At 39.9% G+C, this 14325-nt stretch overlaps 1 protein-coding gene across 1 annotated transcript in view; it reads right to left on the minus strand.

The window, feature by feature from the left end:
• Positions 1-6358: 6358 nt before the first annotated feature.
• LOC134342923 (cadherin-22-like) overlaps positions 6359-14325 on the minus strand; it is a 1022768-nt gene continuing 1014801 nt past the window's right edge. The window contains exons 11-12 of the mRNA XM_063041624.1: positions 11752-12003; positions 6359-9338 (exon numbers count right to left, since the gene is read on the minus strand). Coding sequence (XP_062897694.1) covers positions 8848-9338; positions 11752-12003 — 743 coding nt within the window. The 3' untranslated portion in view covers positions 6359-8847. The remainder of the gene's footprint in view (positions 9339-11751; positions 12004-14325) is intronic.

Genomic DNA, 14325 nt, shown 5'->3' on the forward strand with positions numbered 1-14325 from the left:
ACAAGTTTGTGTAATTTATGTTTGCCATATGTGTAACATTCTAATTTTCATGGTATTTATAGCCTGGGTATATGTGTCCATGGGAATAAATTTAAACCTGATAGTTGGTGGAATGAACTTTAGTTGTGAGCTGGTAGAGGATCAAAGAGACAAAATAGGCCTGTTGTAATAAAATATGACAAAAGTTCTGTGCTTTAGCCAAGCACAGTTGCTCAGTGTTAGTATAACCAACAGTATTTATTTATTTATTGAGATATAGCATGGAATAGGCCCTTCCGTCCCCTCTGTCCCTTCAAGCCATGCTACCCAACAATTCCCCTAATCCTAGCCTAATCACAGAACAATCTGCAATGACTGATTAACCTACCCACCGGTACATCTTTGTACTGCGGGAGGAAACCAGAGTACCTGGAGAAAACCCATATGGTGAAGGGGAGAACAAACAAACTCCTTACAGGCATGGCATGACCCATGGCAAGAATTGGACTTCTTGCCCAGTGCTGACTCTATGCAGGAGGCAGAGCCCAGAGTTTGTCTGTTCATTCCACTGTTGGGCTCCTATGGAGAACAATGCTGAGAACACAAGATGCCAGCTTCTCCACGTTGAAGATGGGAAATTATCTCTCAGATTCTGTCCCAAGACAACCTGGCTCAGCAACGAAGATCCTATTGACTTCAATGAAGATTGGAGTGGAAGGAATTAGATGGTAATCTCTTTCTTTTACAATGCCTATAAAAAGTATTCACCCCACCCACTGGAAGTTTGCATGTTTTATTGTTTTACACCATTGAATCACAGTGGATTTAATTTGGCTTGTTTGACACTAATCAACAGAAAAGGTTCTTTCATGTCAAATTGAAACAAACTTCTGCAAATTGGTCTAAATTTATTACAATTATTAAACACAAAATAATTGATTACATAATTACTCACCCCCATCAAGTCTGTATTTAGTAGATGCACCTTTGGCAGCAATTACAGCCTTGACTCTGTGTGGATAGGTCTCTATCAGCTTTGCACATCTGGACATTGCAATTTTTTCCCCATTCTTCTTTACAAATCTGCCAGATTGCATGGGGATTGGTAGTGAGCAGCCCTTTTCAAGCCCAGCCACAAACTCTCAGTTGGATTGAGGTCAGGCCACTGACTTGGCCACTCTAGGACATTAACTTTGTTATTTTTAAGCCATTCCTGTGTAGCTTTGGCTTTATGCCCAGGGTCATTGTCTTGCTGGAAAACAAATCTTCTCCCAAGTCATGGTTCTCTGGCAACTACACCAGGTTTTCCTCTAGCATTTCACTGTATTTTTCTGCATTCATTTTACCCTCTACTTTCACAAGCCTTCCAGGGCCTGGTGTAGTGAAACATCCCCACAGCATGATGCAGTCACCACCATACTTCATGGTAGGGATGCTGTGTTTTTGATGATGTGCGGTGTTTTGCTTATACCAAACATAGCATTTAGTTTGATGGCCAAAAACCTCAATTTTGGTTTCATCAGACCATGGAACCTTCTTCCAGCTGACGTCAGAGTCTTCCACATGCCTTCTGTGTGTTTTTTTCAACAGTGGCTTTCTCTTTGCCATTCTCCCATAAAGCTGCAACTGGGAAAGTACCTGGGCAAAAGTTGTAAGCACGATCTCTCCCATCTCCACCAGTGAAGCTTGTAACTCCTCCAGGGTTGTCATAGATCTCTTGCTGGGCTCCCTCACTAGTCCCCTTCTTACATGGTCACTCAGTTTTTGAGGACAGCCTGCTCTAGGCAGATTTACAGCTGTGCAATATTCTTTCCATTTCTTGATTATGGACCAAACTGTACTCCAAGGAATAATTCAGTGACTCAGAAATACTCTTGCATCCATCTCCTGACTGGTGCTTTTTAATAACCTCTTTGTGGAGTAGCTTGGAGTATTCCTTTGTCTTCTTGGTGTTGTTTTTGCCAGGATACCAACTCACCAGCAATTGGACCTTCCAGATACAGGTGTATTTTAACTCCAATCAGCTGAAACACCTTGACTGCACACGTCTCTAAAAACAGATCTCCATTTAATTAATTATGTCACTTCTAAAAGCAATTGGTTGCACCAGTGATGATTTGGTGTGTCATATTAAAGGAGGTGAACACTTATGCAATCAATTATTTTGTGTTTTATATTTGTAATTAATTTAGATCACTTTGTAGAGACCTGTTTTCACTTTGACATGAAAGACTCTTCTTCTTTTGATCTGTATCAAAAAAGCCAATTTAAATCCACTGTGATTCAATGTTGTAAAATAATAAAACCTGAAAACCTCAAGGGAGTGAATACTTTTTCTAGCCACTGTGAGTTCTTCCTTTTTGCTTACATAATTAATTGTTTCTATTTTCCGGTACTTTTTAATAGTTTATTTAAATTTTAATAACTTTCTAGATAATACCATGACATAGGGACGGAGTTAGACCATTTGGCCCATCAAGTCATTTCTACCATTCTATCATGACTGATGTATTATCTCTCTCAACCTCATTTTCTTCCTTGCCGCCTGTAAACATTGACATCCTGACTAATCAAGAACTTATCAGCTTCCACTTTAACTATGGCCTCCACAGCCATCTGCGATAATGAATTTCACAGATTTACCACCCTTTGGCTAAAGAAATTCCTCCTCATCTCTGTTCTAAATGGAAGTCTCTCTGTTCTGAGACTGTGCCCTCTGACCTTAGACTCCCTTCTATAGGAAGTATTCTTTGCACCTCACTCTCTCTAGGCCTTTCAATATTCGATAGGTTTCAATGAGGTCCTCCCTCATTCTTCTAAACTCCAGCGAGTACAGGCCCAGAGCCATCAAACACTTTTCATATGTTAAACCTGGAATCATTCTCGTGAAACTCCTGGGGACCCTCTCCAATGCCAACACATCTTTTCATAGATAAGGGGCCCAAAAATGTCTCTGGGTATGTGAGATCTTTATGATCTGTTATTGTCTTGCAAATATTCACACAAGCTCTGGTGCCGTGTGCACTGAAGACTGTGAGGCCGAGGGGACTGGCTACATGCATCTGGACAATAATTCTCAGCAGAGACACAGCAAGCCTGCTAGACCTGACCCATCATTCATTCTTGATGCTCTTTGCAACTTACTCTGTGCCAATTCGCAGCCAATATTCCCTGCATTACAAAGTCAGTCAACTCAGAAGTGTTGCGGCTGTAAGGTGCTCATTGGCATAGAAACATAGAAACATAGAAAATAGGTGCAGGAGTAGGCCATTCGGCCCTTCGAGCCTGCACCGCCATTTATTATGATCATGGCTGATCATCCAACTCAGAACCCCGCCCCAGCCTTCCCTCCATACCCCCTGACCCCCGTAGCCACAAGGGCCATATCTAACTCCCTCTTAAATATAGCCAATGAACTGGCCTCAACTGTTTCCTGTGGCAGAGAATTCCACAGATTCACCACTCTCTGTGTGAAGAAGTTTTTCCTAATCTCGGTCCTAAAAGGCTTCCCCTCTATCCTCAAACTGTGGCCCCTCGTTCTGGACTTCCCCAACATCGGGAACAATCTTCCTGCATCTAGCCTGTCCAATCCCTTTAGGATCTTATACGTTTCAATCAGATCCCCCCTCAATCTTCTAAATTCCAACGAGTACAAACCCAGTTCATCCAGCCTTTCTTCATATGAAAGTCCTGCCATCCCAGGAATCAATCTGGTGAACCTTCTTTGTACTCCCTCTATGGCAAGGATGTCTTTCCTCTGATTAGGGGACCAAAACTGCACACAATACTCCAAGTGTGGTCTCACCAAGGCCTTGTACAACTGCAGTAGTACCTCCCTGCTCCTGTACTCGAATCCTCTCGCTATAAATGCCAGCATACCATTCGCCTTTTTCACCGCCTGCTGTACCTGCATGCCCACTTTCAATGACTGGTGTACAATGACATCCAGGTCTTGTTGCACCTCCCCTTGGGTTAAGAAAGGTGCCACATCAGTACAGTCCTTAGGGTCATCACTTTAGTAGAATCCGCTGAATGGCAGTATACATCAGCATACTCTTTGGGAATGCTAGCAATGAAACAGCTGTGATAACCAGATTATCAAATTGCAAGGACTTGTGGGTTTTTCATATGTGGTTTATTCCATCTAAAGAAAACCAGCTGCAAAACATAGACACATGAGATTCTGCAGATAATGAAGAGTCCTGGCCCAAAATGTTGATTTTGTCTTCCTCCACAGCTGCTACCTGACCTGCTGAGTTCCTCCAGCATTTTGTGTGCATTGAAAATGCAAGTTTCCAATTCCTTGCTTAACCAGTGCATTATTTTGGTTAGGTAATTTTCTAGTCAGATTTCATGAAGCCAGTTAGGATATATATTCAGTCTGCTTACAGTTCCAGCCCTCCAGCCATCTGTTATTTAGGCTGGTAGGTTAATCCTCAAAGTCACCCTGGAGCACCATGGATAGATTTGAACTTGGTATTAGCACATGCATCCTGCTAATGAGGTTGAGTCTGTATCAACCTCCCATTAGCTGGTCATCTTGAATGACTTGAACCATCTAAAATGCTACATCTGTGAATAATTCCCCCACCATCCTCCTTATCACCTCCCTCCCTCCAAAGAAAACTGTGTAAAAGCTGGAACTCAAAGTCATGATGACTAGTGCATTGTATTTACTGACTGAAAAATCTATTATTAAATGCCTGAGATTTCCCTATTTTCTAATACCTATATTATTGATGCAGGGCTTATAGCCTAACCATGTTTGATTGATGGTCTCTTTTAGCTAACGGAATGGATATCCAGCTGTAATTAGCATATTAAACCCTTCACTCAGCAGAAGGGCACGGAACACACTTTACTCGTGATAGACATGGCAACCAGCTCACTCAACTCAATTTGTGTTGTAATCTGCTGGAAGTTAAAACTACTAACATTCTGCACTGGGCTGCTTTTCCAACCACCTGAAGATGTTCATCACTTACCAACATTAAATCCATTGATAGCAAATTGCAGAAATCAAGTGGTTTGAAGCTGAAAACAAAGAAATGGTTGCCACACTTAAAGGCCTGGACCTGATGGGAATGGACTAGAGCCACCATTATATTTACAAAGGTTTGGTCATTTCAGATATAAAGATATTCTCTGAGATGCAATTCCCTCATATCTTCAGAGACCATTTTGTAGTCTAATTAATAAAATATGACAATATATTTTGTAAAAAATTTTCCACTATCTGTTTTGGCGGTTTTTCATCTGCATTTTAAATATTAAGGAGATGCTCTGTTTCTCAGAGAATTGTATTTTGTAAATGCACAGACAAGACACAGAGGGCTGCTGTTTCCTCACAACATGAGGCTTCACTGAATACAGGCAGCAGATAATTCAAGTCACGATCCTTAAGCATATTGGACCTGTAACCATTGCTTCACACATGACTGACTTGTAAACTGATTATATATACTCCTAAAATCTAATCTTTGCCACTAAAGAGAACATTATCTAGCAAGGAAGTTAACTGCCTAAAGATAAGTCTAATCACGTAACTTAACAGATTCTCAAGCCTTTGACTTGTCCACAAAAATAAAACCCAATGTTTATCTCAATCCTGATGTTGCTTTATATTTTCTCTGATACTGCAATCGATATGACAAGGCATACTTATATAAATCCCCAAAACACATTAGTATGGCTTCACTGAGCAAAAGCTTGGGGATTTTTTTTATGAGGTTGCATTCATGTCTCCAAAGCACAAGCTGGTGAGGAACTGGCTCACGAGCAAGAGATGATGGAAATATGAAGTAAACCAGGCAGCATCTGTGGGGAGAAGAACAGAATCGGAGTTTCAGATCGAGCATTTGCAGAGGAAAAGGGAGCTGAGGAGGGAACAGAGAGAGAGAACTGTGATGAGGCAAAATGCTTCAGAGATTAAATGGCAAAAGGACTGCTATGTGGACGACTGACAAGTGCAATTGTGCACCTCAAAATTCCACCAAAAGACACTACATTTTTTAACATGATGTTATCTGAGGTGGCTTTTATGTTTTTCAGCACATTTTGGTTTTCCTTCCATGTTCTGAAATTCCCCATTTCCTGAGTTTCCCTCCCTTCTTTTCTGAAATTCAAGTGTTCTCTCATGCACCTATTGCTTCAGCTCCTTGTTCCTTCCATCCATTCCCCAACCTTGCTGGGCTTCCTGCACCAAGATGTTCTCTGTATGAGATGCAATTTTCCATCGAGCTGATAACTACAAAAATATTCTGGAATGTCCTTGTTGTTCTAAATGTTCAGCTTCAAGGTTAAGAAACATTGCCAGTCACATAAAGATGAATATAGAAAGCTTTTTTTTATTTCCTATTACCCCATTTTAAAATATTGAGCATAGCACCAGAAATAATTACCTTTCACCACTTTACTGGGGGAGTGTAAAAAAATTACCAATTCTGTCATAGTTTACAGCAAAAGAAAAGCTGACACTGATATTTGCATTTCAGATACTAGACCTTATGACAGCGACTTTCAATATAAAAAGTCATGCTTCGTGGTCTGGGGCCAAAGCTGTCAGAATTGCTCAGTTTATTTCTTTCTCTTAACATCAGACATTCATTTTGAAGGATGGTAGCTGTGTCTGCATCGCCTCCTAACTGGGGAAAGTCTGACTCTGTTCAACACCACTATGATTTCTTTTGACTCAAACGATTATATGGAAATTTTATTTAGTTCAAGGATCTTACAGGGTGCAACATCATGAGCTATTGACAGTAAGCTTTGGATATGCCAAGGTCCTGGAAGGAAGGGATTGATTTAGGATGACCGCCTTGTCAAGAATTGATGGGATTGGTAGCACTGAAGAACTGGCTGGAATGGAAACCTTCAAGTTGCATTAAGGTTGAGAATGAGGGATGCTAAAAATGTTGGAACTCAGATCCAGCCTGTTGTCACCTCGTCCTTCTGTCCCTCTGTTGGTGTCCTGGAAGTGAAGATGATTGTGCCAAATATACTGATTCCTTGCATCTATGCGTTTCCACAGTGGAAAAAGAAACAACAACAAATATATCTGAGAGTCCAAAATGATGAAGCTATGTCATGGTGATCAGAAGTTCCATCTATCCAAATGCCACAACAGTTACTCAGGACCTGAAGCTCCAAAAATGCACATATGAAATGAAGCTCACCGTGGGTGCAGCGATGAAAAAAAAACAGGTATCGAAACAACCTGTACAAATTCAAAAGTTATTCACTTCTTTTTTTGAGATTTTTACCGAAACGCGGGATTGCTGTTATCACAAGGATACAGTGGTAGAATCACAGAACATGATGCTCAAGTCTCTAGTAACAATCTCCAAACCCCAGGCAATAAAAACATAAGTTGACTCATTCACTTGGCAATAAAAAAGAATGACCTTCACATCTTGTAGATACAGCTGCAGTTATTGCTGTATTTGTGGGAAAACAGATTGAGCAATGATGCAATCCTGGTTTAGAAACAAAGCATCAGGAGTCTAAGTCATGGAGAAAATATGGTCCAGCCTGTTGTCCTGGATTACCTCTTTCCTATCATTATGAGTTATATTTCTACTGACAATACCCTTCAACCAGTATTGAAGATTGTTTACAGTGGGACAATGTGTGCTCAATGCAAATTAAGAAGAAATGAATTCCTTCCAAACTCAAACTAGCAGGATTCTCCGTTTCAATTTATAAACATCAGGGCAGATCTGTCAACCTGATAATAGGGCACCATGATAGTGTAGCGGTTAATGCGACGCTATTACAGCTCGGGGCATTCTGGAGTTCAGAGTTCAATTCCGTCATTCTGTAAGGAGACGCCCCATGGAGTGCATGAGTTTTCCCCAGATGATCCGGTTTCCTCCCACAGTCCAAAGATGTACCGGATAAGCTAATTGGTCATTATATTTTGTCCCATGTTTAGGTTCGGTTTAATTGGGGTTCTGGAGTTGCTCAGGTAGCATGGCCTGAAGGGTTGGAAGGGCCTATTCTGTGCTGTACACTAAATAAAATAAAGTAACCAAGAAAGGCTATACACTGGAAGTGTTTCCCTCCTGAATATATCCTCAGTATTTAATTTCTCCCCCCTCAAAGGCAATAAAACACACAATCTTTTCTTTCCGTACTGGTTTTAGTGAATACTTTTCCAACACATTGCTGTGTAGCTGGAATTGCTTCCACTCTGTGTACTAATCAAGTCCACGAATTCCAAGACTCGGCCACTTTTTGATCACCACTTGTGATCTTCATGGGTGATTGTCATGAATTAGATTTGACACTGCCAATTTATGATGCAATGTTTTTGAGCTATTCGGTAGTCCATTTCTGCTTTTCTAAGAGATACAAACCATTGTCATTTTGTAAGAATTTTTTCAAAATTATTTTTCAATCATCCAATATAAGAAATAAAATTTCAAAAACTGGAGATGCACCTCCCCACCACACACTATTGATTTTCATGGCAAGTTGTAAACAGCAATGTCACTTCTTGCCCAGATGTGTGTTGGTCTGTTACAAAAATTTGTACAATCACATAGTACTAAATTGTTAACTTCACTGTGGCTGCTAACCTTGCTAATGTTTCAAAAGAGTGAGATTTGTCATGATTGCTTCACTGGGAGCATTGCCAGAAGATTGTGGGAACAATCACTACTTTATTGTCAATGCTTAACCATAGTAACTGAAAGGGATGGCTAATTTCCAGATATGGAACATTGTTTTAAACAAGAACCTTTTTTATTTGACTTCCCTAATTGATCAAGCGCCAGCTTTTAAGATTTAAGCTGTGGTATTTTGTTGGGAATGATTGTACTATTTTTCCAGGAGAGCCAAAAGAACTGGGAGTTAGGCTGCCAGATGCTAGGATCCATCATCTGCCTCATTTCCTGAGTAAAGTCCAGCAAGCTGTCTAAACCGAGGTCCCCAGTCACTGAGGTAGTTATAGTCCTGGTCTGAGTCAGAAGACAGAGAGTTGATGGAGCTGAGAGACTGCGCCACTGAACACGCGCCTTCATACGCATATGTTTGAAAAGAGTCATATGGAGGAACAGAGAGATCGGCATCAGCTTCTTCAAGCTTTTTACAGACAAAACTCCTGAAAATGGAGAAATCCGCATCTGGATTTTGAAACCACTGGGGCAGCAAATGAAGTTCGGGGGTCATACTTTCTGTTTTGACTTCTGTGAAATCATACAGGCTTCGCAGCGTTGTCATGTCATAAGCCTCAGTGTCCTCCTCCCCTCCTCCTTCATCGTTGTACTTAATTACATTATCCCGCATATCTTCTTCATCCTCGGAGACCATGTGTCCCTTTCGGTGTCTCTTCAGCGTCAAGATGAGGAGGACAAGTACTGAAAGAGAAGAGGAGACGTGACATTAATAGTTCCTTTCTGGAACAATAACGCTTAATCCAGTCAACCAAGGAGCGTAAGCACAGTTCCCTGAAAGTGGCATCACAGGTTGGTGGGATGGCAAAGGGGGTGCTTGGCACACTAGCTTTCATCAGTCAGAACTTGATACGTTATACTGCAGTTCTACAAAACATTAGTTAGGCAGTACTTGCAGTACAGTATTGCTTATGGTGTTGGTTACCCTATTATGGGAAAGATGTCATTAAGTTGGAAAGACTGCAAAGATTTGCCAGAATGTTTCCAGGACTCAAGGGAGAGGTTGGATAAGCTAGGACTTGATTCCTTGGAGGGTAGGAGACTAAAGGGTGACATTATAAATGCATATAGAATTATGAGGCTCTTAGATAGGGTGAATGCATAGTCTTTGTCCAAGGGAAAGAGAATCAAAATCTAAAGGGCACAGGTGAGAGGGGAGAGATTTAAAAAGGTCCTGAGGGGCAACTTCTTCATGCAGAGGGTGGTGGGTATATGGAATGAGCTGCCAGATGAAGTGTTAGAGGCAGGCACAGTATAACAACAACATTTTAAACGTTTTAAACAACAACAACATTTTAAAGACAGCTCAACAAATCCCTAGATTCATAAATTGGCAGTGTCAAATCTAATTCATGACATTCACCCATGAAGATCACAAGTGGTGATCAAAAAGTGGCAGAGTCTTGGAATTCGTTACACAGTAAAGTGTTGGAAAAGTGTTCACTAGGTTTACATGGAAATGGACCAAAACTGGACAAATAGGACATGCTGAGATGGGTACCTTGGTGAACGTGAGTATGCTGGGCTGAGGAGCCTGTTTCTATACTGTGTTCCTCTTTGATTCCATGAGCTGTCAGAGCTGCTTAATCTATAATATTCTTGGAGTAAATTTGCTTTCAGTTTGAAGGCACAACTTCAACTTGAATATACATTTCTGGTTAATTTCACAGGAGGACAAGACATTAGTGAAATAGTCTGATTCCGATAGACCATCCATCCTGCCCGTCTGATGCCTCTTGCCTCAAACTCGGGTAATCCCAGTCCAGCTATCACCACAACAAAATAAAAGCATAACTCAGAACATGACAATTATAACAATCAGCGGTCGCTTTTAGATCCTGGAATAGAGTTTAACTAACCCAACCCTCCACCACTACTTTATCACTTCCTGTCAGATTCAGTTTATTTACAGATACTTGTGTACTTAGCATCACTTTATGCACATGCAACAATCTATTAAAAAAGCTACTTCATGTATTTATAATCATTGTGATTTTTTTATTAATGTATTCTTTATCATTGTTTTTGTGCTGCATCAGATCCAGAGTAACAATTATTTTGTTCTGCTTTACACTTGTGTGCTGGAAATGATATTGAATAATCTTGACTCTTATTTCACCTCTGCTCATTGCCATTTACTGTTAGCTAGCTTCTTTACAGAATTTAGCATTAGTTGTCATTTAATTTAGTTGCCAAACTTCAAGTTTTGGAATGCTGATAAGTACATCAGCAAGTGCGGCAATTTGCTAACCATTTTAATATAGCTCTATCAAAGGGACTACTTTAAACTGAGACTGAAATGAATCAAGGATTTCATACAGGATTTCTATTGAACTCTGAGAAAAAATTCAAGACAAGATCTTTAATTCCAGGGGCAATCTTAAAATTTGATATTGTGGCATTGAATTTGGGATGGTGGGTACTTTTCTTAGAAAGGAATATTTGAAGTGTGTGTTTGGGTGTTTCATGAAGGTTTAGATATGCATGAGCCACTATTATGAATATTTAAATAAATTTCCCTCTCAAATGTTTTCAGTAGACATTGCAGACTATCTTTTGAAGTTATTCTGTTGATATCCTGGAAGACATTTTAATGTCAATTTCTAGAAAGCTCATGCACTTCATGCTTTGGTTTTGGAATTTTTAAGTGTTTTTATTAATGTAAATGGTTTATGGATTGCCAAATCTTTGCATAATATATATTGTTTATATAAATGCCATGATCCTTGTGCAGAGAATGTTGCTTCTCTTGTGTCCCAGCAATATTGTTTAGTCATGGCTTTTGTACCAACAAATTATGTATCTTCTCTGCTATCAGACTGAAAACTGAAGCTCGTCAATGAGTAATTACAAAGAATTTAACTGTGATGAAGTCCACCCTCTAAAAACTGAGCTGAGTGAAAAGTCCCTCAGCCTGGGCTGGCATTAAGAAAGAACAACATTTCTCAATCTCTATCAACAGATCAACATTGAAGATAGGATTTAAAAAAATTAACTAGTGCTAGGTCTGCATATCATCCTTAACTCAAGCCTGAAGCTAGGATGACAGTCAAAAGCACAAGTTCTTTGAGGTCATTGAATGGTCTTATCTGCTTACCTATGAGTATAAGAATGCAAACCAGCAGAGCTATAAGCGCCCCGGGACTCAGAACAGTAGATACAACATAAGCGGTAGCACTGCAAGACTGGATGGTCCCATCGCTGTCACACCCACACACCCGAACAGTGAGGGTTCCTGTACTGCTCAAGGCTGGTGGCCCACTGTCAACCACAAGAATTGGGAGAAAATAGATGTCTTGCTCTTGACGGTTAAACCCATTCCTGTGGGTTAGAATTCCGGCTGTATTTTCTAAAAAAACAAAGTTGAAAGGTAGTTTTATTATTTTCTGTTAGAAGCAATACTTCTTAAGCTGCAATTGTTCAACAATGTGGAAAATCTATTTTCTATTTCACTGGGCTATTGTGCGTGTTCCAGCTGGACTGTGATAAGGCTGTCAATATTAGCAAAACAGACCTGATAAATGTCCCACCTAGCCCAGTTACAATTTATGGTGATGCTCAGTCTGAATTTGGCAATGGCAAGCAACAAATAAAACTAATGTTCAATCCCATAAACGTATCTCGGGAAGCTGTCAGTGCAGCTGCATTTCAGCCATGAAATATAGACTCATCTGTATGTGTTTGCAGATGATTGTAACTCAGCAAATGAAATGTATCTTTCAGCTCATTGGCAATGATAAATCGAATTAACTTGGCTTCTCACACACTGTGCTTTCAAGTATCATTTGAAATTATTATCATTATCTCTTCACTTCAAGTAAAATGGTTGCAAAACATTGATAAATATATATTTAGCCTCCTCTTCAATAATATCTTGCACCCTTTTTTGGCAACATTTTACTGCTTCTTACAGCAGCTCCATGAATGAGGTTAACATACGGTATATCAAGTGTAGCGAGCAGAATGAGAATATGGTCCCTGCTTGTGTTATAATGAGAATCTGTTTAAACCATCCATACAGAGATTAAATTCATAACCATAAACATGCAGATTTTATCAAAGTTGCATAACGTGGAGCTCTGTGGCTTCTGATTTGTTCTCGATATCTTGTGCTCTGTTGAAAGTAAAGCCATGAACACACAGTATTCCATTGATCATGACAAGGAATGGTCATCATTATTTACAGAAGAAATTTGCACACGGAAACTCCTGCACAGGACAAACTAACAAAACGATGTGAACTTGAGGAAGCTTCGTGTTTGCATGAATTGGTTTTGTCTCCTTCCCGGATTTAATCTTTGTGTCATACAGTACAAAACAATGGAAGTTAAATTTGCAAATTGGATTTATCTTGTTAATTAAACAAACTCTCACCGAGAGCTTTCAGGTTCTCCACTCCCAACCCTCCCTCCGACCACCCGAGGTGATGAAAGTCTATGTTTAGAGACTGTTGAAACATTTAAGGTATTGTAACATGAATTGAAATATAAAGCACGGGGTGGGTAAAGATTCCAAATGCTTCATATTTTGGTTGGATTTCTACAGTTTAAAATAATACTTTGTGCAGTCTCTCATTGGCAGTCTGAACCAGTGAATCACCAAACATGTAAAACATGGGAGATGAGTGGGTCCATCATAGAATACAATGTTGTGCCAAACTAAATAAACTAATGACTCTTCATTAATCGAGCACCTTTTCCTTGCATATGGACCATAACACTCTCTTCTCTGCACATTTATGTGCGTATCTGAACATTTAGTAGATGCTCCTATGCTATCTGCCTTTACCACTATCTCTGGCAGTGCATTCCAGACACCCTCCAATATCTGGATATAAAAAAAATTGTCTTGCATATCTCCTTTGTACTTTTTCCTTCTTACCTTAAATACATGCCCTGTACAAGGCCTCTCACACATGTCCCCCTCGGAAGACATCACTAGAGAGCATAAGCTTGATTTCTGCAGTTATGCAGATGAAAAACAATTGAATATCTCGGTTGAGTCTGATGGTAATGGTAACACCCTATCTTCTCTGACTTCTGGTATGGCTGTACTCAACAAATGGATGAGCAATACCTTACTAAAACTAAAGAAGACAAAACTGAAATACTTTTGATTGGCCTCAAAAGCAAAAGAGATAAACTTATTGACAAACTTTGGAATTTGGCTCCCCTTGTAAAATCAGAAGTAACAAGCCAGAATGTAATCCATGATTCAGATTTGAGCGTTAAATCCCGCATAAAGAAAGTGAGCAGAGCAGCACTGCTACACTTAAGAAATATTGCAAAGGTACATCCATTTCTGACACGTAATGATGCTGAAAACTAATTCAAACCTTTATGTTGAATAGACTAGATTACTGTAATATACGTTTTATGGGCCTTCCAAAGCAATCTATTGACAAATTTCAACTCATTCAGAACTGTGCTGCTGGATTTTTAACTAAAACCAGCATGAGGGAGCATATCATCCCCATCCTAACTACTCTGTACTGGCTTCCTGTATCTTTGGATTTTAAAGTTTTCTTACTTGTTTTTAAAGCTCTCAATGGTTTGGGACTGGAGTACATCACAGAATCGCTTTCAATTTGTAATCCCGCTCGAGCTCTCAGGTCTTTTTCCGCCTGTCTCTTAAACTGAGACAATCTCCCTCTTTGAATTATGATCTGAAG

Source organism: Mobula hypostoma, chromosome 2, assembly GCF_963921235.1.
Source record: "Mobula hypostoma chromosome 2, sMobHyp1.1, whole genome shotgun sequence".
Classification (NCBI taxonomy): Eukaryota; Metazoa; Chordata; class Chondrichthyes; order Myliobatiformes; family Myliobatidae; genus Mobula; species Mobula hypostoma.